The sequence below is a fragment of the Mirounga angustirostris genome, unplaced genomic scaffold (genome assembly GCF_029215605.1).
Source record: "Mirounga angustirostris isolate CCGP_5_RB_7025 unplaced genomic scaffold, mMirAng1.0.hap1 SCAF_15, whole genome shotgun sequence".
Classification (NCBI taxonomy): domain Eukaryota; kingdom Metazoa; phylum Chordata; class Mammalia; order Carnivora; family Phocidae; genus Mirounga; species Mirounga angustirostris.
Genome location: NW_026991723.1, coordinates 84,010,217 through 84,038,130, shown reverse-complemented (window position 1 = coordinate 84,038,130; position 27,914 = coordinate 84,010,217). Strand labels below are relative to the sequence as shown.

The 27,914-nt window shown below is 45.1% G+C and overlaps 2 protein-coding genes across 8 annotated transcripts in view; one reads left to right on the top strand and one right to left on the bottom strand.

Annotated features, from left to right (window-relative positions):
- Positions 1 to 138: 138 nt before the first annotated feature.
- Positions 139 to 27,891, bottom strand: RABEPK (Rab9 effector protein with kelch motifs). Of its 5 annotated transcripts, none has more exons than XM_064578923.1 (8): positions 27,396 to 27,528; positions 17,652 to 17,800; positions 14,907 to 15,064; positions 11,489 to 11,641; positions 6,936 to 7,097; positions 4,026 to 4,175; positions 950 to 1,099; positions 139 to 487 (listed from the first exon to the last, which is right to left on the bottom strand). In XM_064578923.1, the coding sequence occupies exons 2-8, from the start codon at positions 17,792 to 17,794 to the stop codon at positions 195 to 197; spliced, it is 1,209 nt and encodes a 402-aa protein (XP_064434993.1). In that variant the 5' UTR covers positions 17,795 to 17,800; positions 27,396 to 27,528; the 3' UTR covers positions 139 to 194. The 5 variants fall into 5 exon arrangements, with proteins under 5 accessions (XP_064434993.1, XP_064434996.1, XP_045739100.2 ...); XM_064578926.1 differs by having other exon boundaries at positions 17,742 to 17,800; XM_045883144.3 differs by lacking the exon at positions 27,396 to 27,528 and adding an exon at positions 19,733 to 19,819 and having other exon boundaries at positions 17,742 to 17,800.
- PPP6C (protein phosphatase 6 catalytic subunit) overlaps positions 27,151 to 27,914 on the top strand; it is a 39,130-nt gene continuing 38,366 nt past the window's right edge. Inside the window, exon 1 of one of the 3 annotated variants that reach the window (XM_064578929.1) lies at positions 27,151 to 27,412. In XM_064578929.1, the coding sequence (XP_064434999.1) occupies positions 27,338 to 27,412 (75 nt within the window). In that variant the 5' untranslated portion in view covers positions 27,151 to 27,337. The remainder of the gene's footprint in view (positions 27,413 to 27,914) is intronic. The other 2 variants (XM_064578928.1, XM_045883143.3) reach the window with 2 other exon arrangements.

Here is a 27,914-nt window from a genome sequence, read left to right as displayed (position 1 = left end):
CTTAGGCTGTATTGCTGGTAAAACCCTTTTAATAGAGGTTTTTGCACTTGGGCTATCCATTTTTTCACCTACCAAAGTAGGTAAGAGCAAGAGGGCTACATGTATAGTGCAAAAAATATTTTGGAGGTACAAAACAGCTAAGGTTTCATTTAACTTTCCTGAAAGTTTGTCATTTAATAAAAATGTAGAATTTATTAGTCAACTACAGTCACAATACAGTCATTATAGATTTCCCCTTCTGTATTCATCCCGCCAAACACAAAACAGAGCAATGTGTCTGTCTGACTTTCCTCATGTAAATCACCACCTTGGGTCACTCCTTTTTTGGTGGACTCCCCTTTCTCTGTATCACAGTTTAGAGTGACAGAATTTGAATCTTCTTTCTCAGAAGCACACATCACTGGCCATGGAATGACACACATGGAATGATCCAATCGTCCAGGGGGTAGAAAATTATCAAATTTAAGCAAGGTCCAATGCTGCTTTTCTATGTTAGAGAAAAGACAAATATACAAAGACTCTGTGTTAAGACATTTCCAGAAATGCTCAGTGATTTGCTGTATCAGCCCTAACAGAAATAGGAAATTAAAAAAAAAAAAAAATCTGGGGCGCCTGGGTGGTGCAGCTGGTTAGGCATCCGACTCTTGGTTTTGGCTGAGGTCCTATTTTCAGGGTTGTGAGATCGAGCCCTGCATCTGGCTCTGCACTCAGTGTGGAGTCGGCTTGGGATTCTCCCCCTCCCTCTGCCCCTCTCTCTTTCTCTAAAATAAATAAATCTTAAAAACAAAAAACTAATGGCAGTGTTACTGCTTCCATGATGTCATTCATTCCCTAGAAGTTTGGTTTTCATTCCTTTGGATTTAGATGTGGAGGGAAAAGCCAAAGCACTGTAATGCTTTTCAAAGAATGGTTGCATTTGTTTAAAGACCCACGGTGAACACCTGCTCACCTATGTGATACTGGTACATTGTATCCAGGGCTCCTGTGGGACTCATCCCTCCAAAGACATACAGGTGTTTCCCCACAGCCACAGCTGAGTGGGCAGCACAGCCTGTGGGAGATGCCCCAGTGGGACTTAGCTTCTGCCACTTCATGTCACCTGCCAAGAGAAAGAGAGCGGGTACAATGTGACCTAGAATATGGACCCCACCTTACCTGTCAGACTCCCGCAGTGCGCAAACCAATCACGGAAGGCCATCCGCCAAGCATTCTGGGAGGTAATAGAGCAAGGTTTAAGGGGCACAGAAATTACTTGGGGGAGCTTCAGGTTCAGTGTGGGTGTCCAGGGAGGGAGGAGGACCTCAGGGGTCTATAGTTTCAGCAAGCGTCTCAGGTGGTTCTGATACAAGTGGTCTCTGGAGCACAGTGAATAACAGGATATTCTCCTTGGTGACTGTCACCGTTTACTAATTTGCAGCCCGGAAGGAGCTGAGTTCCACGTCTGTGTGTGCACGTTTTAAATACTAGCAGTTCCTTAGAAAGCAACTTGATGGGCGCCTGGGTGGCTCAGTCAGTTGGGCGACTGCCTTCGGCTCAGGTCATGATCCTGGAGTCCCGGGATCGAGTCCCGCGTCGGGCTCCCTGCTCGGCGGGGAGTCTGCTTCTCCCTCTGACCCTCCTCCCTCTCATGCTCTCTGTCTCTCATTCTCTCTCTCTCAAATAAATAAATAAAATCTTTAAAAAAAAAAGATAAAATTACATTTGTTGGGGGCGCCTGGGTGGCTCAGTCGGTTAAGCGACTGCCTTCGGCTCAGGTCACGATCCCGGAGTCCCGGGATCGAGTCCCGCATCGGGCTCCCTGCTCGGCGGGGAGTCTGCTTCTCCCTCTGACCCTCCCCCCTCTCATATGCTCTCTCTCTCTCATTCTCTCTGTCTCAAATAAATAAAAAAAATCTTAAAAAAAAAAAAAAGAAAGCAACTTGATGAGTGCTGGCTAGGCACTTTAAAGATTTTGCTTGCTCACAACAGTCCTCTGAAACTGCTATTACTTCTGCCTACTCTCTTTTTCCTGGTGAAGAAACAGAATCAAAGAGGGAGACACTTGTCCAAGATCAAACAGCCAGCAAGAGGCACAGCTAGCCTGATACTCAGGTCTGAAGCTAGAACCTGTGTTCTCCACACTGTAAGGTGTTGCCTCAAGCACCTGCTCCCAGGCTATTTCTGCAAGGATATTTGCAGCTTTTCAAACAAGCACTGAAATGAGGCATGATATTATTGGATTTTAGGTTTAGAGAATTACCAGGGTAGGAAAGGAAGAGAAATCGCCAGAAAGTAGTTCCTCAGCTGAGGGAGTAGGACTTTCTTTTTTAAAATACGCATTAAGGAGTGCCTGGGTGGCTCAGTAGTTAAGCGTCTGCCTTCGGCTCAGGTCATGATCCCGGGGTCCTGGGATCGAGTCCCGCATCGGGTTCCCTGCTCCGAGGGAAGCCTGCTTCTCCCTCTCCCACTCCCCCTGCTTGTGTTCCCTCTCTTGCTGTGTCTCCCTCTGTCAAATAAATAAAATCTTAAAAAAATATATGCCTTGGGCGCCTGGGTGGCTCAGTTGGTTAAGCGACTGCCTTCGGCTCAGGTCATGATCCCGGAGTCCCGGGATCGAGTCCCACATCGGGCTCCCTGCTCGGCGGGGGGTCTGCTTCTCCCTCTGACCCTCTTCCCTCTCGTGCTCTCTGTCTCTCATTCTCTCTCTCAAATAAATAAATAAAATCTTAAAAAAAAAATAAAAAAATAAAACCCCAGTTGAGGGGCGCCCAGGTGGCCCAGTCGGTTAGTATCTGCCTTTGGCTCAGGTCATGATCCCAGCGTCCTGGGATCAAGCCCTGTGTCTGGGTCCCTGCTTAGCAGGGAGCCTGCTTCTCCCTCTCCCTCTGCCCCTCCCCCATCCCCCCGTTCGTGCTCTCACTCTCTCACTGTTGAAAAAATAAAGTCTTTTAAAAAATAAACAAATAATTTAAAAATAAAATCCCAGTTGACTACTGCAAGGAACACTTCTGTGAAGATATTTTCCATCTGTCAATTCAAGGCAGGGGCCCAGCATCTCAGAGTTGGAAGGGAGATCACCCAACCTAGCCAAAACAAGAATCCCAGCCAGTGTCACCTAGCCTCAGATGTCACCAAACCAGAGAATCCATTGTTGGGCAAGGTAGCCCAATACACTACATAGCAGTTCTCGCGCCTTCTGCCCACTGTTCCAATTCTTGTAGTCTAAAGTAACGCAAAAGATGTTCATTTGTTTGTCCATTCAAGATACACACTCATCATCCTCAATCTACCAGACACTGTGTTAAGTGCTGGAAATATACTGGGAAACAAAAGAGACATAGCCCCTGACCTAAGGAAGCTCACAGTCTGAAAGAATGACTCAGAATAAGTGGAGGATCTTTATGACACATCAGCCCTTTAGACCCTTAGAGACAATTCTCATATTCTCCCTAACTTTCCTCTTCCTGGTGTGTGTGTGTGTGTGTGTGTGTGTTTAAGATTTATTTATTTGAGAGAGAGAGGGAGAGCACAGAAGGAGAAGCAGACTCCCCGCTGAGCAGAGAGCCCCATGTGGGACTCAATCCCAGGACCCTGAGATCATGACTTGAGCCGAAGGCAGATGCTTAACTGACTGAGCCACTGAGGCACCCTTCTTCCCGGTGTTTTCAACCATTTACCATGGCAATTCTGGTCACCAACCTCCGGACACACTCGAAGTTGTCCATGCCCCTCATGGGCATAGGGTTAGTCGTTGATGCCAGCCAGGGAATCCAGTCAGGGAACACAAAGCATAATGAATTTTAATGAAAGAGTAGGGTTGTTGGAAGCATAAGAGATAATTAATGGCTGTGTACATAGCAAGTACTCAGAAAGGGATTGCTTTCATTGGTATTATTATTATTATTCAGGCCACATTTGGCAGAAATCTAGCCAAGATTCTGCTGACTGGCCAAGGTACCCACACTTATGAGGAAAGCTATATTCTATCAAAGCATATTTTATTTAATTTTAAGCAGACAAGCCCCCATGCCCTCTACCCTACTTACTTATATCAATGCAATGGAGATCATCATAGAATTGGTCCCCTGCCAAGCCTCCATGGATGAAGAGCTTTGTCCCTGCTGCCACCATCACATGACCATGCCGGGGGGATGGAGGTTTTCCAAGTGTCTCTGGCTGTGACCAGGTCAGAGTGTCTAGAAAAGTAAATTCATTGACATCAGATGAAAAAGCTAGGAAGAACATGAGAAACAGACCCAAGCTTCATTTCCCAGCAAGCAGAGATGCTCAAAGCAGAAAGTGACCTTGGGGTCATTCACTCCAACGTGCCAACCCAATCCAGGCCTCCCTTCTCCTACAGCCTGTACAGCCTCGGCCTGAACACTTCCGGGGCTGGAGAATTCACTACCTAACAGGCCTGCCCTCTCTACAGGGCATTAGGAGACTATTCCTTGCTTTGACCTGGAACTGCCCCGGGGTTCAAAAGAATGAGTCTGCTTCTTCCCTTACAGGCCTTCAGTCTTCCTTTTTCAAGACGATATCTTTAATTGATTTGCTGGAAGCATGGGGGAAAAAAAGGACTACTTTGGAAGTTAGCAGGGCCTGCTAAAGTGGCAGTATAGGGTGAGAGTCAGAACACAAGGCATGGAGTTAAAACTGGCTCATTTCACTGAATAACTTGGTGGCCTTGCACCAGTGAATTCCTTAAGCTCTAGTTTTTACAGTTGTAAAATGGGGATAAAGATACTACCTAGCTCTCAGGGTTAAAGTATGGATTAAATGGGATGATGTACATAAAGCACAGGCTCAGAGGAAGCACTCAGTGCATGAGAGTTTGTGTTAGAATTACTGTTTGTGCCTGAAGATTGTGCATGGAGCCCCACTGTTCGAAGGAATACAGTTTGAAATAATCTGAAAAAGGTTTATGCACAAACACATTCATTACAGCATTGTTTGTAATAGAGAAGAACTGAAAATAGCTTCAGTGCACCAACAGGTGACTGGTTGTTATTGCTACAGTCAAGATAGAATACTATGTATTTACTAAAAATGTTGATAATTGAGGCACCTGGCGGGCTCAGTCAACAGTGCATGGGACTCTTAATCTCAGGGTCAGTTCAAGCCCTACATTGGGCGTGGAGCCTACTTAATACAAACAAATAAATAAAAATATTGAAGACTTCATGATCAGAGGGGAAGTGCTTAAGTGAAAAATATAGGATACAATATTACATGTAGAATTATCTCTGCTATTTTTAAAGATTTTATTTATTTTATTAAGTAAACTCTACCCCCAATGAGTGCCATGCTCTACCAACTGAGCCAGCCAGGTGCCCCATCTCTGCTATTAAAAAAAAAATAAGGGCGCCTGGGTGGCTCAGTTGGTTAAGCGACTGCCTTTAGCTCAGGTCATGATCCTGGAGTCCCTGGATCAAGTCCCGCATCGGGCTCCCTGCTCTGCGGGGAGTCTGCTTCTCCCTCTGACCCTCCCCCCTCTCATGTGCTCTCTCTCATTCTCTCTCTCAAATAAATAAATAAAATCTTTAAAAAAAATTAAAAAATAAAAAATAAAAAGATTGGATGGAAACACACTGAGATCTTAATACTTTGGGAGTGATAGTATTATATATATATGTACATAGAGTATACATATATATATATATACATTTTCTTCCTCATTCCTTAGAGTTTCATGTATTCAAAACCAACATTATTTAACATTTTAAAAACTGCCTTAAAAGATTTGCAAAGCCCATTCTTTCAGGAAAGAGAAAAGTCATACTGTGATGTGTCTTCATTCTTCCAATTTTACTTTGCAAGTTTGAAATTTTGCTTATTACATCTTCTCAAAAAAAGGGCTGCATCTCTCGTGAAAAACACACATGAAAACTATTTTTGTCACATGTTATTTGTAAATTGTTATTCATAAATGCCCACTAGTAAGAGGAAGAAATGCAAATAAATGCTCCTTACACAAAATCCTGGCAAGAGGTCTCATAATTCTAAATGTTTGCACCATTTTCACCCAGTAATTCCACTCCATCTCCTCCATATAAATGTTTGTAATACATAAAAAATTAATGTATATGTTCACTGCAACACCGTCAGCAAAAAGCCAATCAGTAGGAAAATGAATGAATGAATGAATAAGGAATACCCACAGGATATGCTCTGCAAGGAAATTGGTACTGACTTAGAAGACATCCATGATGTGTTATTAAATGGAGGGACCATTAACAGTTCATATTCCTGAGGTGCTCCCTATATGCCAGGCACTGTGCTAGGCACTATATCATATTATCTCATTTAATCTTTCCAGCTCTTTTTAGTAGGCACTATTACTATCTCTATTTTACAGATCAGCAAACTAAGACCTAGAGAGATTAACTAATCAAAAGTAATCCAGAAAGTATGTGTCAGATCTGGTCCTGCATCCAGGCTAGGTGGCTTCGAAATACATGCTTTCAGCTCCTGAGATTTAGCCTCACCCCTGCCTAAGTAAGCTGTAGAACGGTATTTATAATCTGATCCCATGTATGTGTTTTAAGGTTTCTGTATCATTTCAAAGTTCACAGAAAATTCATAAATGTCCATTTACACATATAAGTATGACTTAGAAATGCATAGGCAAGTCTGGAAGGAGACATCAGGAACTGCTAAGAGTTTTTCCCTCTGTTTGGGGAGGGGGAAGGAAAGGCTAAAGGGGAAACTTTCACCTTTTTTGCTTTATAAATTACGCTGTTTAAATATTTTAAATTGATCATTTATACCTTTTTAAATGCACATGTTGCTGTGGGAGGAACATATTAGCTAAGGGACACGTCAAAGACATCTAGAAGTGAGACACTCAGACAAAGTGTCATTTTCTATCCCCTGCCTCCTACATCAGGTAAGCTGGAGGCTGGGGTGGCTCTGACCTGGTTAAGTGGAGCCCCAAGGGACCCGCCAGTCCATACTTGCGTCAAACACATGCAGCTTCACGTCCTGCACAGGCTGGGCACCTCTCTCTCCACCCCCAAAGACATACAACTGGTTTCCAATGGCTGCAGAGGATGTGTGAAATGTTCTTGGAGATGGTGGAGGGCTGGTCACCTCTGGCATGGTCCAAGTCCTCGTTTCTGGTCCAGAGAGAGAAGGCAGGCACCTAAAATATCCAGGCTGATGGACCTCTGATCTTGACTCTGAGGCTAGGCAGGGTTACCTTCCACACCCCCAACCCCAACGGGGACAGCAGAGGTCCAGGTAAGTAGGGTTCTTGTGCCAGCGAAGTCAAGACGGGGTAGCAGGGGATACTGAGAATTTTCCCAGATTGAGTCATATCCCCAAGATTGAAAAGTCACACACACAATTAAGAATGAGGTTGATTTGTTTTTGGAGATCTTCCTTCAAACATCCTCTCTAAACGCTCTTCTCCTTTGTTCACTTCCCTGCCCTGGGCCCATTCAGAGGAGCCCAACACCTGCTAAAATTCTCCCCACTAGAGGCTAGAACTAAATGTGCCCAATTTCCCAGAACACATGGCCATTAAAAGAAAACAGACAAAGCAATCACAGTGTCAGCAGTAATAATAATAGCTCCTTCTAAATAGTATGTGCTAAGTAGATATTAGTTTCTCCATTTTACAGATAAGGGAACTGAAGCAGAGACAGATGAAGTCATTTGTTTAAAGTGATATGGTTAAGGGCGCCTGGCTGCCTCAGTCAGTGGAGTGTGCAACTCTTGATCTTGGGGTTGTGAATTTGAGCCCCATGCTGGATGTAGAGATTTACTTAAAAAATAAAATCTTAAATAAAATAAAGTGACATGGCTACTAAATGGCTGAGTTGGGATTCAGATTCCATTTGGATAACACCAAGATCTACGTATTTTCCACTCTTCTGACTTGAGAATAAAATTTAGCCACCTGGGGGAGGTGCAAAGAAGCTTCTCTCTTTTTAGAATACAGCATGAGTTTTATAGAAACAGATGCATCAATCAAGCACCTTCCTTGTGCAGAATCACTGTCCTTAGCATTCTGTCTATCATCCCCACTTACCTCTAGGAGGTGGCTGGAGAGCATCCTCATTTTGCAGATGAGGGAACTGAAGCTCAGAAAATTTAAATCCTTCCCCCCAGGTCACAGCGCTTGTGAGTAGCAGAGCAGAGGTTTGAACTCAGATCTGTCAAGACCCCCACACTCGCGGCACCATAGCACACCAGGAATTATTTCTTGCCTGGGAAATTCTGTGCCTTTTGTAAAGGTCTTCATTCAGCATATACAGAGTGCCACAGGAAGCATCTGTAATATGTATGGGACTCAAACATGAACCTCGAGACGAAACAAGTCTCAGCCTATATCCAAAGCAAAATGTAATTCTCTCTAGAGCTATGGATCTTGGGGAGCTTTTGGATCTTAAGGGGAGTTAGAAGGTGCACAACCTCAGGGATCAGAAGATCCTGAGATTGTGTCGCTCCCAAGTCAAAACACTAGCACAAATAGTCACAAAGGAGTCCTAAGCCATTTGACAGACTGGCCTTAGTAACAAAATAGCTAACGATTCACATTTTTCATATTTCTTGGGCATGGTGTCAAATTATACTTTCTAGGAGAGGAAAGGGATCTGGTAGAAAATCAACTCCTCTGACAGAGGCTTCCCAAATTCTCTGTATTTTATTCAAATGGATGCCATCATTGAAAATCAACAGGCCAGGGATCCAGAACTGATTTCCATCTGCCAAACCATAGCTATTTGAATCACAACCACAATTATCGAGCATTAACTGTGTGCCAGGCATTGAGTAAATTTAAATCCTTGCCAAACTTAACAAGGTAAGAACTATGACTATCCCAGTGTGATGAAAGACCAACTGTTTGCAAACAAGCATCTGATTGAGAGAGCACTGGGCAAGAGCTGACTGTCATGTGAAAAATGTCAAGGGTGCTAATCGTTAACAAAATGTATATTTAAATAAATAGATACAAATTTGTTGGCCTATCAAATCAGCAGTGTTTAAAAATGATAAATTAGGGGCGCCTGGGTGGCTCAGATGGTTAAGCGTCTGCCTTCGGCTCAGGTCATGATCCCGGGGTCCTGGGATCAAGTCCCACATCAGGCTCCCTGCTCCTTGGGAGCCTGCTTCTCCCTCTGCCTCTCTCTCTCTCTCTCTGTCTCTCATGAATAAATAAATAAAATTTTTTAAAAAAATAAATAAATAAAAATAAAAATGATAAATTAGGGGCGCCTGGGTGGCTCAGTTGGTTAAGCGACTGCCTTCGGCTCGGGTCATGGTCCTGGAGTCCCTGGATCGAGTCCCGTGTCGGGCTCCCTGCTCGGCAGGGAGTCTGCTTCTCCCTCTGACCCTCCTCCCTCTCATGCTCTCTGTCTCTCATTCTCTCTCTCTCAAATAAATAAATAAAATCTTTAAAAAAAAATGATAAATTAAGTGGTGTCTGGCTGGCTCAGTCAGGTAGACCATGCGACTCTTGGATCTCAGGGTTGTGAGGTCAAGCCCATGTGAGTTTGAGCCCCATGTTCAAGCCCCCCGTTGTGAGTTCAAGTCCCATTAAAATTAATAAATAAAATATTTTAAAAAAAGATAAATTCAGTGCCAGTCAGGAGTGAAAATTCACTACTGATCATAGCTGAAGAGAGCAGTTGGAAAATTCCGGAGAGCAATTGGGCAGCATGTAGCAAAAGTTTTTTAGTTCTGGGCATGAATTCTAAGCAAATAATTGTCAAAGACTTCTGAACAAAGACGTTCACACTTTTGTTATTTATAATGGCAAAAATCTGAAAACAAACTAAATTATGGTATTATCACAAAATGGACTATCATGCAGCCATTAAAAGCGATGTTAAAGCAAAGTTAATAGGAAACCATTTCTACAGTAATTATGAAATTCAAAGGAAAAAGGTACAATAGCGTAGGAGTGAAATAGTATGAACTCAGACTTACAGAAATGCAGAGAAATAAAAGAAAGGAAGTATACAGAGAGGTTATCAATAGCCTGAATGTCACAGGATCGTGGATGTCTTTTGTCCCCTTCACGCTTTTCAAATATTTTACAATGAATTATGTTTATAAAGAGAAAACAACAAAAAAAATGTTAACTACAATTTTTAGCAAAAAGACAAATCCACCTCCCATGGTGGTTCAGGAACATCCTCTCAGGAGAGCTGTTCCTAAACTGCTTCGTCTGTGATAAAACTGCCAGTTACACTAGGCAGGAACTTTGCACTGTTTGGCTAAAAGAAACGTAAAAGGAGGATCTAGGTCAGAGTTTCTTAACTTCGGCACTACCGGCATTTGAGCCTAGATAATCCGCTATTACGGGGGGCTGTCCTGTGTCTTACAGGATGGATGGCAGCACCTCTGGCCTCTGCCCACTAGATGCCAGTGGCAGCCCCCCAAGCCCCGAGCTTGATCACCAAAAGTGTGTCCAAACGTCCCCTGGGGGACACAATTGCCCCCACTTGAGACCCCCTGATCTAGGTAACAGGTTCTAGGCTGGTTTAGTCACTGACTCCCTGGTGACTTACTTACTTACTTACTTACTTACTTACTTATTTATTTATTTATTTATTTATTTATTTTAAAGATTTTATTTATTTATTTGAGAGAGAGAGAATGAGAGAGAGCACATGAGAGGGGGGAGGGTCAGAAGGAGAAGCAGACTCCCTGCCGAGCAGGGAGCCCGATGCGGGACTTGATCCAGGGACTCCAGGATCATGACCTGAGCCGAAGGCAGTCGCTTAACCAACTGAGCCACCCAGGCGTCCCCCCTGGTGACTTTAGGAAACTCACTTCCCCTGGACTTGGGTCACTCACTTGGCATAGCTGTTCTTTGAAGTTTCTTCCAGCTTTGGGTTTTAAGAAGTTGATAATTGGGGGCGCCTGGGTGGCTCAGTGGTTGGGCAACTGTCTTCGGCTCAGGTCATGATCCCAGGGTCCTGGGATCGAGTCCCACATCGGGCTCCCGGCTCAGCAGGAAGCCTGCTTCTCCCTCTCCCACTCCCCCTGCTTGTGTTCCTGCTCTCGCTGTCTCTGTCTCTGTCAAATAAATAAATAAAAATCTTAAAAAAAAAAAAAAGTTGATAATTGGACATGTTATGAGGTGCAGGGGGTGGGGGCGGGGTGGGGATGTAATTCTGTTATTTTCATATTCTTCCAGAAGTTAAAATTCCTATTTTCAGGCACCTGGGTGGCTTAGTCAGTTAAGCGTCCGCCTTCGGCTCGGGTCATGATCTCAGAGTCCTGGGATTGAGCCCCACATCGGGCTCCCTGCTCATTGTGGGGGGTCTGCTTCTCCCTCTCTCTCTCTAGCCCTCTCCCCCTCTCGTGCTCTCTCGCTTTCTCTCCCAAATAAATAAAATCCTTAAAAAAAATAAAAAATAAAAATTCTTATTTTCTATGAGGTCAGCAAAGTTAAATGAATTATTCAGGACAATCCAAATGAGTTTTGTTCCAGGAAATGGAATAGGATTTATTTCTTTATTTAGGTAAATAAAAATAACTTTTGGCTACTTACCAGGATTCAGAACTTGTAGGCAATTTCGATTTCCTGACTGGTCAGCACCTCCAAACACCCAGATGGTACGAGGTGCACAAGAGGGAATGAAGCTGGCATGCTCGTAACGGGGCAAAAGGCCCTCCGCGGCAGCCAAATCCCACCGGTGTGTTCCTAGAAGACATTTCACTCAGTCCCTGCATTGGAGCTGCCAATTGCTTCTATCAGTTGACAGCCTTGGGGGACAGTAGTGAGGAGAAAAGGGTCAAAGGCATAAGTGAACAACCATCAGGTCACTAACAGGGAATATGATCAAATTCTAAAAAGTTCTATAGTAGAACTTCAGGGGCTGTCTGCCTAGTCCAGAAACCCTCCTCTAGGGAAACTGTCCCCGTTCTCCCAACCCCGGGGGTAGAGATCGCAGAAGACCTATTTGTACTACAACACCTTGGCTTTGATTGGGTCAAAGGTAGTCACTTGACCCAAAATGGGTCAATCAGATCCTCCTTCCAGAGAAGTTGGAATTCAAACAGATTTCTGGATTTCTTCTATCATATGTGGAGAAGCAGCTAAAGCCAAAGGATGGAGAAGAGAAAAGAAACATCTACATAAAGAAGCAGATCTCCCCAGAGAGAGTGAGGGAGAAGGTAGATGGTTTCTGATGGCTTTCCAATTCGTATTTCTGCTCTTTCCTGAGGCTAGGCTGTGTTTCCTATGTTTGGATTCTTCCCCCTTTTTTTTTCCAGTTTAAGAGAGTTTCTATTACCTGCAACTAAACAATTTCTGGCTCAAACAGGTTCACAAACACCAAGGGGAGTAAGCTATTATCCCCATTTTACAGGACACTGAAGCCCAGATGGTTTAGACAGGTTAGCCAGGGTCACAAAGCTAGTACTAGGTCCCACCAAAGATGTACGTGAACTAGACAGTGAGTTTCTTGAGGGCTGGAAGAGATTTCACTTGCCTTTGATTTCCTACTGCCGGGTGTAGAAATTCAAATGCCTATGTAGGAGGGAACGTGGCAAATTGGGGGATGAGAACCCCACTGAGAAGCGGCATCTCTACTGTTGCCATGTAGACATGGAGGCCTAAGATGTCAGATCTCCCAAAATTATCAGGAGAAGCCAAACCATTTCCATTTTTATATGTAGACCCTTGCACATTCAGTTGGTGAACAACTTAGATTAAAACGGTAACAGCAACGTGACATGGACCTAACAAAACGTATATGTGGGCCACTGGTTTTCTTCAGCCCATTGTGTATAGCACAGAGTGGTCACTATTCATTCCTTCTTCATTCATTCATTCATCCATCAATCTATCCACCCAAATACTTAAAAAGCACCTACTCTGGGGGCACGTAGGTGGCTCAGTGGGTTAAGCATCTGACTCTTGATTTTGGCTCAGGTCATGATCTCAAGGACAGGAAATTGGGCCCCGAGTGGGGCTCTGCACTCAGAGCACAGAGCCTGCTTAAAGAATCTCTCTTGCCCTCTCTCTCTGCACCCCCCTTCTGTTTGTGCCCTCACTCACTCTCTCTCTCTCTTAAAAAAAAAAATTAATTTTTTAAAAAGCACATACTCTGTGCCAGGCACTATGGTAGTGGCTGGGGATACAATGAATGGTGAATAATATAACTATGTTCCTTGTTTCCAAGGAGCTTATACTCTTGTGGGGAAGACAGACAAGATACAATCACATGTGATAAGGGTTGTGAAGGGGGAATGGGAAAGTGAAGAATACTATGGAAATATAGAGGGCAGGTTATGACATTGTGATTTATATTAAGAAATATATATGTTATCTTTGTCAGTTCCAGGCACAGAGCTCTTAAAACCCTTGGAATTTCCCAAATTATAAGATTGAAAAGGTGTCTTATGTAACAAGCTCCTGTCAACCATACCTGGGTTTATGTTTATGGGGGGACTTCTGGAAAGCCCTAAGGATGGAGGCTGGTTGCCAGGGGAACCAACCATATGATCAGAAGGTTGGGACTTTCAGCCCCAGCCTCCCACCCCCATGTCTGGGAAGGGTAGAGGGGCTAGAGGTTGAATCAATCACCAATGGCCAGTAATTTAATCAATCATTCCTATGTAAAGAAGCCTCCAAAAAAACCCAGAAGAAGGAGTTTGGAAAGCATCCACGTTGGTAAACACATGGAGGTGCTGGTAGGATGGTGTACCTGTAGAGGATATGGAAGCTCTGTGCCCTTCCCCCATACCTTGCCCTATGCATCTCTTCCACCTGGCTGTTCCTGAGTTATATCCTTTTATAATAAACCAGTGATCTAGTAAGTAAACTTGGGAGTAAACTCCCAAGTTCTGTGAGCCACTCCAGCAAATTAATGGAACCCGAGGAGGGGATCATGGGAATCTCTGATTTATACTTGGTAGGTAAGAAGCACAGGTAACGAACTGAACTTTCGAGTAGTGTCTGGAGTAGGGAAGGGATGGGAGAGTCGTATAGGACCGAGCCCTTCACCTGTGGGATCTGATGCTAAATCCTGGGGGATCTTGTCAGAACTGAATTGAGTTGGAGGACACTCAGCAGGTGCTGCAGAATTGCTTGGTGTGGGGAAAGATCCCCAGACATTTGGGGGCCAGAAATGAAGTACTGAGACTAGTGTCGAGAGGTACGAGTAGAGAAGGAACACAGAATGGTTTCTCCTTTCCCGTGATAGTGCCTAAACTAGTCCAGAAGTATCAGGCGAAGCTTCCTAATGGAAGTGATCATTAATCTGAGATTGGAAAGATGAATAGTAGCCAGGTGATAAGAAAAGGGAAGAGCCTTCCAAGCAGACAGAGCAGTATGTACAAAGGCTTGGAGACCAGAAATTCAGACATGTCCAAGGAACTGAAGGATACTCAGTGTAGCAAATGTGAGTTTGGGAGAGCCAAGAAATGAGTGGGGAAAGGCTTGAAACATGGGAGTGACATGGTCAGATTTGTATTTTAGACAATACTCTCTGGCTAGGTATAGAAAATGCATCATCCAGGGGTAAACTTGGAAGCAGTGAGACCAGAGAAGAGCCTGTTGGAATGTCTAATAGAGAAGCAATAATGCTTGGACTGTAGTAGTAGGCAATATGGACAGACAAGGTTGAAGATGGAGAGACTTAGGACTTGGTGATTAATTGGATATGTGGATAGAAGAGGAGGTCTCTTCCTCTGTCTCCCAGAGGAATATTTGATGAAGGAATGGTTGGATGTCCAGGGCTCTAAACAGACTCTGTGGCCCCCAAAAAGAAGGTATTGGTTGGGTGGATGTGTTCTAGAGGTCTGCTGAGACCTTAGGGACTTCTCAGTGATGTTCATTTTCTTAGAGGAGAACCCTGCTCTCTGGCCTGGACTGGTGTTCTTACGAATGCTCTCGTCATGTCCAGTAGCACCAGCTCTGCTCTCTGGCTACAAGGCACCTGCCCCGCATCTGCTAGTCTTACCCAGATCCATGGTGTGCACATCTGAGAAGCTCCTGTTTGGATCTGCTCCCCCAACAATGAAGACCTTCCCTCTCTTGGCGTCACCGACTGGGGGTAAATATGAACAGCTGTGGCCAACCCGAGCACAGGGGCTGTCTCCAGGGGGGGTCAAGGTGTACCTGCCAGAGGGAGGATGCATTCAGGAGACCCGGGCAGTGGTGTGTTCTTTCCACTCCTCATGAAATACTCCCCAGAATGAGGGCTCTCATACACACACATACACACTAAGTTGTATCCAGCAAAGCGGTGTTTTCCCGATTAATAACACTAACTTCCATTTGCACATAACCTTTGACTTTTCAGTTTTGTCACTACTTTTGTCTCACATTAACCTAATGGGGATGCACTGGACTAGTAACTGTCTCCATTGGGTGGGCAGGGAAACTGACAGCCAGAAAAGTTCAGTGGTGTGTCCTGGCATGAGATGGGAGTCATGAGTATGGTTTGTGAATTCAGGCAGACCAGGCGCAAGCCCCAGGTCAGATGCTTTCGAGATGTGTGACCCTTCAGAAGTCATTTAACCTTTCTAAACCTTCCTTAGTTTCCTCGTTTGTAAAATGAGGATGGCAGTAGTTCTTACCCGTGAAGGGTAAGAAAAGGTCTTGTAACAGAGCAGGAAGAGCTCAGTAAATGGTGGCTAGAGCTTCAGGTGCACTCACATAGGAATCTACTGTCCTAACGCTCTTTAGCCACTAGCCCGCGAGGCACTGTCAAGTAATATTCTCCAGGATGTATTGATTTTAAGAGCTTTCCCAGATTATTCATAATGCTTGAGTTGATGGAAGCCAGAGCTAGGACTCTGAAAAAACCAAATATAGGATCCATCCATCCCACTCTCTAAAGTTATTCTGAACACTGACTCTAAAAACATACTTCAAACTTCCTGGTTGGAAAAGAAAATTCTGTAGCTGTTTCAGACCCTGTCTCGTTAGACCTCTCTGGCATTTGGTAGTCCTGACTCTTCCTTCCTTCTCATACCTTTCTCCTTATCTGGTTCCCCACATCCCTTACTTTTGGTTCTCCACCCATCTTTCTGGCTGCTCTTTTCTGTTTCCTGGCTCTGACTCCACTCCCACTAGCTGTTTCCTGAGCCTCAGTACCCCTGGCTTCTCTTCCCTCCTCTACGTTCGCTTACCCTATCAAGTTCATCTGCACTGACGGTTTGTTTCAGTTACCACCCACCTATATATTCATCAGTGATTTCCAAGTCTCTATTTCTTTTCCAGATCTCTCTTCTGATGACCAGATTCACACATCCTATAATCACCTGAATGATTACTAACAACATACCATGCCTGCTGCTAACTTTGTTACGATCCCGGTTTCCCTTAATCTGCACAAAACCCCTTTGAGGACAGTACTGTTAACATCACCTGCTTTTTACAACTGAGGGCCCAAGACTTAGAAAGGTTAAATAACTTATCCAAGAGCACACAGCCACCCAGATACATGGTGAATAAGACAGAAAGTTCCTGCCTTCAGAGCCCTTACAGATTAGTTGGGAAGAGAAACATTAAACGGATGATTTCACAAATATCCATTTTATTTTAATTGTGCTGTAAAGGAGGACAAGGGAAATATTGCATGACAACATATCATAAGGGGACCTCACCCTATATAAGGAGAGGTGGGAGAAGGAGGCGGTCAGAGAAGGCTTCCTGAAGAAACATCATTTGAACTGAGCTCTGAAGTATGAGTGGAAGTTAGCGGGGCAAAGAGAGGGATGAAAGATGGAGGGAAAGAGTGACCCCAGGTAGAGACCAGCACATACAGTACCAGCGTTTGCAGTGCAAGGCATGTTAAAGAAGAGAAAGAGAACAAAGGATGAGTTAGGGTACTTGAGGTTGGAAAGACAGGCAGGGACAGATCATGCAAGGTCCAATGGGCCATTTTAAGGACTCTGCTTTTTATCTTAAGATCGAAGAAGCACAAGGGGTGTCTGGGTGGCTCAGGTGGTTAAACATCTGCCTTGGGCTTGGGTGATGATCTCAGGGTCCTGGGGTTGAGCCCTGCGTTGGGCTCCCTGCTCCGCGAGGAGCCTGCTTCTCCCTCTCCCTCTGCCCCTTCCCCCCTCCTCATGTGCTCACACTCTCTCTCTCTCTCAAATTAATAAATAAAATCTTAAAAAAAAAAAAAAAACCAACAACATCAGAGAGGCACAAAAGGGTTTTAAACCAGGGAATGCCAGGATCAGATTTATGTTGGCTGGAGAATAAGAGGGGACACCGGGAAGCCAAACTGAAAGACTCTCCTCCAAGGTCCTACAGAAGCACTGCCTTCTCCCTGAAGCCTTCTGTGAGCCCTGTTTCAGTACTGACCACAATTCCTCACCATCACCTGCTCAGTGCAGCCCAAGTGACGCCGAGACTATTCACCTTTGTACCTTCAGCACCTACATAGCAGCTGCCCGCCAGGCCAGTGTTAGCTGAATAAAGGGTTGGTTGAGCCAGCGGCCAAGAAACAGTAAGGCCAGTTTAATCCAAATCCACTTCCCTGAAAATCTTACAAGTGAGTCACAGCTTGAGGGAAGACACAGTGTTGGAGCTGAGGATGCCAGATGGTCAGTGCCTTACTCTTCCTAGCAAATGGATTTTAATAAAATCAACATCTTTCTGTGATAATTATTGCCCCACTATCTTTCCTCTGAAGACCCTTTCAGACAGTTTGAGTCTAATTACCAGCAACTACAGACAGTTTCATTCCTACCCTTTTTCACAGATGATCAAGTATGTTAGTAAACTATGTAAAATGAAACAAAACTCATGCTTTTCTCTGTCTGACTCCTTCCTTACAGACCATGTTGCTTTCTTGGGCTTGCCTCCAGGCTCCAACACTGGTAGCAGCTTCATGGTGTCCTATGCATAAGAAAGAAAGGTACTTTTTAGACATTAATGATTATCTTCCACCTAAAACAGAACAAATCAGGTCACTTCCTTCCTTAAAAACTTTCCTTTTGATGTGCCACTTTCTAGGGCCCGATTAATTTGAATAAGCATTACCAACCCTTTGATATAAACTTATATTTGGGAGGCAAATATAACACAACTTTATTAACACAATTATAGAAGTTTTTGGCTAAAGTTTTCTGTGTGTCTGTGATTTTCAATTAAAAAAATTTTCGGGGGGGTTGGTGCCTGGGTGGCTCAGTCAGTTAAGCGTCTGCCTTCAGCTCGGGTCATGATCCCAGGGTCCTGGGATCGAGCCCCATATTGGGCTCTCTGCTCAGCAGGGTGTCTGCTTCTCCTTCTCCCTCTGCCTGCCGCTCCCCCTGCTTGTGTGCTCTCTCTCTCTCTCACTCTATCAAATAAATAAATAAAATCTTAAAATTTTTTTTTCCAGGGGTCATAAAATGTTCATGCTCATCAAAAGATAAAATGTTTTGTTTTATTTATTTTTTTAAGGTTTATTATTTTTAAAAAAGATTTTATTTATTTATTTGACAGACAGCGAGAGCGGGAACACAAGCAGGGGCAGGGGGAGAGGGAGAAGCAGACTCCCTGCTGAGCAGGGAGCAGGACATGGGGCTCAATCCCAGGACCCTGGGATCATGACCTGAGCCGAAGGCAGACGCCTAACGACTGAGCCACCCAGGCGCTCCAGCTTTATTTCTTTTAGTAAACTCTACACCAAACATGGGGCTCAAACTCATGATCCGGAGATCAAGAGTTACATGTTCTTCCAGCTGAGCCAGCCAGGCACCCCAAAAGATAAAATATTTTATTTATTTTTTAAAGATTTATTTGTTGGGGGGGGGCAGAGGGGAGGGAGAAAGAGTCCCAAGCTGACTCAGCCTGGAGTCTGATGAGTGGGCTGGATCCTACCACTCCAGAGATCACCACCCCAGCTGGAAACCAAAAGTTGAAGCCTTAACAGACTGTGCCACCCAGGCACTCCAAACAAAATATTTTAAAAGGCTGGGAAATACTGAACTCTGGGATAAATCCTGGCCTCAGCATGGCATTGAAATCCTTCTGGACTCAACCTTCTTCTCAGAAACTCAGCTCCACAGTTTCTTGCTATAGTGAGCTATTCTTGCTATATTTGTTGTTTCTAACATGGCAGGCCCTTTCATATCTTGCATCTTGTGCTACTTCCCCTACCTGAAATGTCCCTTCCTTTCTTGTCAACTAGGAAACTCCCAGTGAACCTCCAAAGCCCAGTTCAAATGTCCCCCCGGCTTCTCAGTATAACCTTCCCTGATTTGTTGCTTTCCATTTACATCCTCAAGTTACTTCCTTCTCCCTCTGAAGGTTATCTATCAAGCCACCATCATTGCAGGGATCACCCTGAATGTAATTATCTATTTAAAGGTCTCTAGATTAGATTCTAGACTAAATTCCAACAGAGGTGGGCCTCTCAGATTCATTTAGAGAACCTACCAATGGGCTCAGCTTAAAGTAGAACTGAGGGATGAGTGAATGAAGAAAGAAAATGGATGAGATTTCTGGGCGATAAATGGATAAATCCAACCTTTGGCCTAAGCCCCTGGCCGCGGTCCCCAAAACCCAGTGGGGTAAACTTCGCATGGGCGGGGACTTCCTACAGCCACCCCTGCCAGTCCCATCCCCCAGTCCCATCCCCGCGTGGCAGCGATAGAGGATAGGAGTCAGGGTCGTGAGAGGACAGACTGGTTCCTTTCCGTCAATGTGGCCGGGCCGGAGTCCGATCACGCCCTCCCCAGGGCTCTCCACCCGGTCAGGGGCCACTACCCTAAAGGATGCGACCGCCCCCGCCCAAGATAGCGTGAGACCCACCGCCCGGAGAACCCCAGACCCGGACCGCATTACCTGCGGCAGCTTAGGACGGTCCCGGGCTGTGGCTCCGCCCCTAACGTGGGCGGGGCTTGGGCCGTCGCCCCGCCCCCCAGACCCGGAAGAGGGCGGCGGCCAACCGCTCTCCGGCTCTCGATTCCCAGGACCCGGCCTCCAGGGCGCGCCCTTGGAACGGGACCGGGAGAGCTCCCCCCGTCGTCAGCCCGGAGAGTCGGCCAGGCTGTGCGTGTCTCGGGAACCGAACAGGCCGGCGGTCCCTGGAGCCAGTCCTCCCCAGCGGAGTGAATAAGCCAGGGCTACTTGGAAACGATTTACAAGCGAAATGCCGGGGGTTGGGCGTCCACTTGGACGACCCAAATTCCTTCGGCAGCAGGACTAAGGTATTTTCAGTTCCAGCGGCTGTTGGAAATGGTTTTTTGAAAGGGAGAGTTAAAGATGCTTTCCTAGGTGTGAAATCTCCCTGCGCGGTCCTTAGGCCACTTCAACCTTTGGCGCCTTAAACAGCTGACTCATTCCATAATTAGCGTTTGTGACTATGGCAGGCACTCTGCAGAACCAAATGTGGCCCCTGGCCTCCTGGAGTTTACAGTCTAACTTAGAGAGAGAGAGATTAAACAGAAAAACAAATAACTAGGTACATTTGCAAAAAGTGCAAGGAATAAAAAGTTCATCAATGAGAGTATTCTTGGGGAAGTTACCTTTCTCTGGGCTTCAGTGTCACCCATCTGGAATATGGAGCTGATAAGATTTCTGTCACAAGCCAAAAGACTCCACCCCAAAACTGCTAGAACTCATACAGGAATTCAGTAAAGTGGCAGGATATAAAATCAATGCACAGAAGTCAGTGGCATTCCTATACACCAACAACAAGACAGAAGAAAGAGAAATTAAGGAGTGGATCCCATTTACAATTGCACCCAAAACCATAAGATACCTAGGAATAAATCTAACCAAAGAGACAAAGGATCTGTACTCAGAAAACTATAAAATACTCATGAAAGAAATTGAGGAAGACACAAAGAAATGGAAAAACGTTCCATGCTCATGGATTGGAAGAACAAATATTGTGAAGATGTCAATGCTACCTAGAGCAATCTACACATTCAATGCAATCCCCATCAAAATACAATCCACTTTTTTCAAAGAAATGGAACAAATCATCCTAAAATTTGTATGGAACCAGAAAAGACCCCTCATAGCCAGAGGAATATTGAAAAAGAAAAGCAAAGCCGGTGGCATCACAATTCCGGACTTCAAGCTCTATTACAAAGCTGTCATCATCAAGACAGCATGGTACTGGCACAAAAACAGACACATAGATCAATGGAACAGAATAGAGAGCCCAGAAATGGACCCTCAACTCTATGGTCAACTAATCTTCGACAAAGCAGGAAAGAATGTCCAATGGAAAAAAGACAGTCTCTTCAACAAATGGTGTTGGGAAAATTGGATAGCCACATGCAGAAGAATGAAACTGGACCATTTCCTTACACCACACACAAAAATAGACTCCAAATGGTTGAAAGACCTCAATGTGAGACAGGAGTCCATCAAAATCCTAAAGGAGAACACAGGCAGCAACCTCTTTGACCTCAGCGGAAGCAACTTCTTCCTAGAAACATCGCCGAAGGCAAGGGAAGCAAGGGCAAAAATGAACTATTGGGACTTCATCAAGATAAAAAGCTTTTGCAAAGCAAAGGAAACAGTCAACAAAACCAAAAGACAACCGACAGAATGGGAGAAGATATTTGCAAATGACATATCAGATAAAGGGCTAGTATCCAAAATCTATAAAGAACTCATCAAACTCAACACCCAAAGAACAAAGAATCCAATCAAGAAATGGGCAGAAGACATGAACAGACATTTTTCCAAAGAAGACATCCAAATGGCCAACAGACACATGAAAAAGTGCTCAATATCACTCAGCATAAGGGAAATCCAAATCAAAACCTCAATGAGATACCACCTCACACCAGTCAGAATGGCTAAAATTAACAAGTCAGGAAACAACAGATGTTGGCGGGGATGCGGAGAAAGGGGAACCCTCCTCCACTGTTGGTGGGAATGCAAGCTGGTGCAGCCACTCTGGAAAACAGTATGGAGGTTCCTCAAAAAGTTGAAAATAGAGCTACCCTATGATCCACCAATTGCACTACTGGGTATTTACCCCAAAGATACAAAAGTAGGGATCCAAAGGGCTACATGCACCCTGATGTTTATAGCAGCAATGTCCACAATAGCCAAACTGTGGAAAGAGCCAAGATGTCCATCGACAGATGAATGGATAAAGAAGCTGTGGTATATATATACAATGGAATATTATGCAGCCATCAAAAGGAATGAGATCTTGCCGTTTGCAATGACGTGGATGGAACTGGAGGGTATTATGTTGAGTGAAATAAGTCAAACAGAGAAAGACATGTATCATATGATCTCACTGATATGAGGAATTCTTAAATGCAGGAAACAAACTGAGGGTTCTGGAGTGGGGGGTGGGGTGGGAGGGATGGGGTGACTGGGTGATGGACACTGGGGAGGGTGTGTTCTCTGGTAAGCGCTGTGAATTGTGCAAGACTGTTGAATCTCAGATCTGTACCTCTGAAACAAATAATGCAATATATGTTAAGAAAAAAAAAAAAAGAAGAAGAAGAAGGTAGCGGGAGGGGAAGAATGAAGCGGAGGAAATCGGAGGGGTAGACGAACCATGAGAGACGATAGACTCTGAAAAACAAACTGAGGGTTCTGGAGGGGAGGGGGGTGGGAGGATGGGTTAGCCTGGTGGTGGGTATTGAGGAGGGCACATTCTGCATGGAGCACTGGGTGTTGTGCACAAACAATGAATCATGGAACACTTCATCTAAAACTAATGATGTAATGTATGGGGATTAACATAAGAATAAAAAAAAAAAAGATTTCTGTCACAAGGTTATAGTGGGGGAAGACATGAGCTAATGAATATAAAGTGCTCAGTGGCTGGCACAGAGTTGGTCTTCTGTAGAGTGTAATGCTATTCCTAGCTATAAATGAAGTTTAGACACCAGTCCTGAGTTAGACTGCTCATTTGCCTTACCTCTGGTCTCCATAACCATAGGTTCCCTGAAGCTTTCCGGAAAATGGAGAGGTGGCTCACCCATGTCTATGTTCCAGGAACCCCACAATTATTTAGGAAGACTGAGGCCAGTTGTTGTGTCTTAGGAAATAGAAGAAAAAGCTAAGGAAAGAGACCAGAGGAGCTCCTCAAGTAATAGAGCCATGGTACCCTAGTGGGAACCAGACAGACATGCTTGGGTTCAAATCCAGGCTCCAGCACTAACCATGTAACCCTGACATTTGGCAAGTCCATTAACTTCTCTGAGCCCCAGTTTCCTCATCTCTAGAATGGGGATAGTAATACCTTGAATACCAGTTCTTGAAATTATAACAGGAATTTATCGACAAAGTGGAATTTGAGGTCTGCAGCTCTCCTCACTGCTCAGATATCCTCTTTCAAACACCTGGAGTCTTGGGGCGCCTGGGTGACTCACTTGTTAAGCGTCTGCCTTGGGCTCAGGTCATGATCCCAGGGTCCTGGGATCGAGCCCCGCATCGAGCCCCGCATCGGGCCCCGCATCGGGCTCCCTGCTCTGCGGGAAGCCTGCTTCTCCCTCTCCCACTCCCCCTGCTTGTGTTCCCTCTCTCGCTGTGTCTCTCTCTGTCAAATAAATAAATAAAATCTTAAAAAAAAAAAAAAACTGCTTTTCAAACACCTGGAGTCTTTTTGAGTTCCCTTTTTTTTTTTTTTTAAAGATTTTACCTATCTGACAGAGACACACAGAAAGAGGGAACACAAGCAGGGGGAGCGGGAAAGGGAGAAGCAGGCTTCCCGCGGAGCAGGGAGCCCGATGCGGGGCTCGATCCCAGGACCCTGGGATCATGACCTGAGCCGAAGGCAGACGCCTAACGACTGAGCCACCCAGGCGCCCCTATAAGTTCCCATTTTAATGGAAAAATCTCCATTGCTGTCTGCCACAGAGGATTTTAGGAGTATTCAGTAATTCTGGGGGCGAGTGAGTGGGTGGCTCAGTTGGTTAAACGTCTGCCTTCAGCTCAGGTATGATCCCAGGGTCCAGGGATCGAGCCCTGTGTCAGGCTCCCTGCTAAGTGGGGAGCCTGCTTCTCCCTCTTATCCCTGCTTGTGCTCTCTCTTGCTATCTCTGTCTCTCTCAAATAAATAAAATCTTAAAAAAAAAAAAAGGAGTATTCAGTAATTCTGCTCTCCTTCAGGAAAGAAAATGAAGGCTAGGTTGGCTCTGCCCTATGTCCATGCACATCTAGATGGGAGATTTCTGCTCAGAGCTGCAGAATGCTCTGATGGACCCTGTGTCTTTTGGCTAGCTCCATTTCAAGATGCCAAACTGGAGTTGTACATAGGAAAAACTGGAAGAGGTTTGTGGGCAAAATAGCGACCAGTTTTCTTTGTAAGATCTATGCTTTATACTAGAAATCACATTTCAGAAATTGCTGGAAGGAACTTTTGAGATCTATTTTAAAAATGGAAATGGAGGCCCAGAGAACTTAAAAATGATTAGCCTACATAAATGGCAGAACCAGGAGCCTAGATTTCCTCCTTTGCCCAAGGAAGACTAAGAATACATTCCAGTTAGCAAGTTCTATACAGTTTCCAAAATAAATGACCAATGTGTCTATCACCTCTTCTAAGAGGTCACCCAACACTCTGAAGGATGCTTCCCTTATTTCTTTCTGCTGTGTATATCAAGAGTGAGTTTCACTGAATGAGATGGGGCCACAGAGGGGAGTTCACAAGATGGTTTGGTAATGTGAGGACTGCCACCTGTTTTCGCTGGAAGGGGATACCATCCTACCTGTTCATTCACTGACTTATCAGCAAGGGAAGCAATGATGCTGATGACCTCTCCCTTTCAAGCATATTATAATTTGTAAAGAACAGTCATGTCCATCTCCTTACTTGCCTTCCTTCCCAGTTCTGAGAAGGTATCTTGAGTAGGATTAATTCCCAGTTACTGAGGTTCAAAGCTAAAAAGTGAATTGCCAGCTTTCTAAAGAGCACTGTAATAATAATTTTAAAAAGTCAAAAACAATAGCATCTTTTCCTCATTTGGAACTTTTTCTCCAAGAAATTTTGAACATGTCATCCTTATACTTTTTTTCCCTAAAATCTTGAATGTTACCTCTTCAGAAAGGCCTTTCCTGTCCACATAATACTAAGAGCTAACATTCACATTGTACTCACTTTGCACATATCGTTTAAGCCCTTTCTATATACTAACTCTATTAAACCTCAGTACAAGCCTCTAAGGTAAGTGTTATTCTTATCATCTGCATACAATATGATGACAGTTGTTATCTCCACATTGAAGCAGAGAAAACTGGAGCACAGAAAGGACAAATAACTTTGCCGAAGTCACACTGTGGGTAATAGAGCCTGAACTTGAACTCTGGCCATCTGGTGCTAGAGTTTGCACTTTACCTCTACTACATTGCCAACCTAAAGTAGGCCTCTTCCACTCCATTTTTCTTACAGTACTCCTTCTTTCCCTTTTAGGCACTAATCACACTTTGCAGTTAGGATTTTCTCATTTATATGTATTTTGTTAGTTTCTGTCAGATTGTAAGCTCCATGAGGGCAAGGATCATATCTGTCTCATTCACATTGTAAGTGCTATATAACTATTTGTTGAATAAATGAAGAAGTGTATGTTTGTGGGCATCATTAATTCTGCAGCAAACTTTTCAAAATTAATTTTAGGGGTGCCTGGCTGGCTCAGTCTATAGAGCATTTGATCCTTGATCTTGGGGTTGTGGGTTCAAGCCCCATGTTGGGTGTAGAGATCACTTAAAAATAAAATCTTCAAACAAAATAAAAAAAATTAATTTTGGGGTGCCTGGGTGGCTCAGTCTGTTGGGAGTCTGACTCTTGATTTCTGCTGTGGTTGTGATCTCAGGGTCATGAGATTGAGATTTTAAAGATTTTATTTATTTATTATTTATGAGACTTAAAAGATTTTATTTTAAAGTAATCTCCACACCCAATGTGGGGCTCGAATTCACAACCCAGAGATCAAGAGTTGCATGCTCCACTCACTGAGCCAGCCAGGCACTCCCCAAAATGCACTTTAGAGCAAGAGGATCCAGGCCAGGGTCACTTGAACAACAAATATTCTTAAGCACTTGCTACTATTGGATTATATAAGTCTCCTGACTGGTCTCTCATCTGCAACCATTGCCTAATAGAGTCTCATACAGCAGCCGGAGTGATCCTTTTTAAAATGAGTTACACAAGTTACTCCTCTGCTCAAAACCCTGCAGTAACTCCCCATTAGATTAAAAGTAAAGACGTTCTTTTCTCTCATCCCTTCTCCTCTTGCTCCAGTCACACTAATCTTGCCATTTCCAAGATTCCATTTAGATATGCTTCCATTTTAGGGCCTCTGTGTCAGCCTCTTCCCTCTGATTGCCCTCAAGCATCTGTATGGCTAACTCCCCTACCTCTTTATTGGTTCTTAGAAATGCATCACGCCATCTCCCTTACACCGCTGCTTTTTTCCTTCTCTCTAGCACTTACCACTTCCTAATATGCTAAACAGTTATTATTTTATGTTCTGCCTCTTCTTCTAGAATGTAGTTACAGATTGAGGAGAGGGATCTTTGTCTATTTTGCTTGCTAAATATCCTAAGTGCCTACAACTGTACCTGGCATATAGTTGGTGTTCAATAAATAGCCGTTAAATGAACGACTGTTGAAGTTATATTAAGTGACAGGTCCTGTTTTTTTGTTTTTTGCACTGGGGGTAGAACAAAACACTCCCTGCCCTCATGAGACTCACACTGAAGCATATTTAAACCAGGTAGACCCATGTTCTGGTCTCTGCTCCCCTGCCTAGTTCCTGTGAGTTAGGGGGCAAGTTACTTAACCTCTCTGAACCTTGCTTTCCTATCAATTGTTATGAGGATTAAACGGAAAAACAGCATTTATATAGCATTTAGTATAAGAAATCCTTAATCATTGAGTCCCTTCCTTCCGGGGCTGCAAGATTGGTAGCCTGATGTCTCTGCCACAAGCTTAAGCAAGGTTTTCACAAGGACTTGAAAAGGTGTGAACAGGTTAACTACGGCCAGGCTTACTCAATTTTTAACTGAAGATGTTCTGGTGAGAGAATGCTTAAAAGGGTCGAAGTGAGAAACCAAGAAATGGCTAGGGTCATCTACTTTGTTTTTTTGCATCGGAAAAGCCTCGCTGGGCCCACAGAAGTCAAAGTCTAAAGGAAGGGAAGGGGAGAAAAAGTGGGGTAACTGGCCACTACTGAAAACTACAAATCCCAGTACCCCCCGCGGCAGAAAACTACAGGTCCCAGCAGGTTTCACAGCCTGGACCAGGGGTGCCTCTAGGGACCCGCAGCCTGGGTTCAGCCGGAGAGAACGTGGGGCGTGCGAAGGCAGCGGGGAGAATCGGGTCAAGTTTTACGCCGCTGCGCAGACGCCTCTCACGGGCCGGACGTGACGTAGGAAGAGTTCCGGCTTCGGCCTCCGCCGCTGCCGCCGCCGCTACTAGAGCCGCCGCCGCTGCCGCCGAAGCCGTCGGGGCTTGGTATTTCTAAAATGGCGCCCCTAGACTTGGACAAGTATGTGGAGATAGCGCGGCTGTGCAAGTACCTACCGGAGAACGACCTGAAGGTGAGCCCGGCTGGGGCGGGAGCGCTGCTTGCGGGGCTCGCCCCTTCCGGCAGTGGGGCGCCCGCCGGCCCGCCCTTCCTCTCTGCGCCGGACCCCCGCCGGCATCCCGTCCGGTCCGGTCCTGGTGGTGGGCCTAACGCGGGGCGAAGCGACCCGGTCCGACCAGGCGTGACGCGCAGAGCGGGGGAAGCTCGAGTCTCCCGAATGCTCTCCCGGTTGCCTCCGTGGGGTCGCGAGGGATGTCGCGGCCTCTGCCCCAAGGTTGCCCCTCCTGGCCTTTGGGCTACCCCAGGGCTCCGAGCCCTGACAGCTTTGCGTGGAAGACTCCTCTCCGCTCACCCCGACCCCGGTCTCCCGGAGCCCGGCCGAGCCCCAGCGGACAGTGCCCTCGGGATGGGATCATCCCGCAGAGGTGGTGACAGGAGCTCTGGGTGGCCGGCGTCTGACAGGAGATGCCGCCAGCTCCCGGGACGCGGCCCCAGTGTGTTTAGGTCCCTGCGGA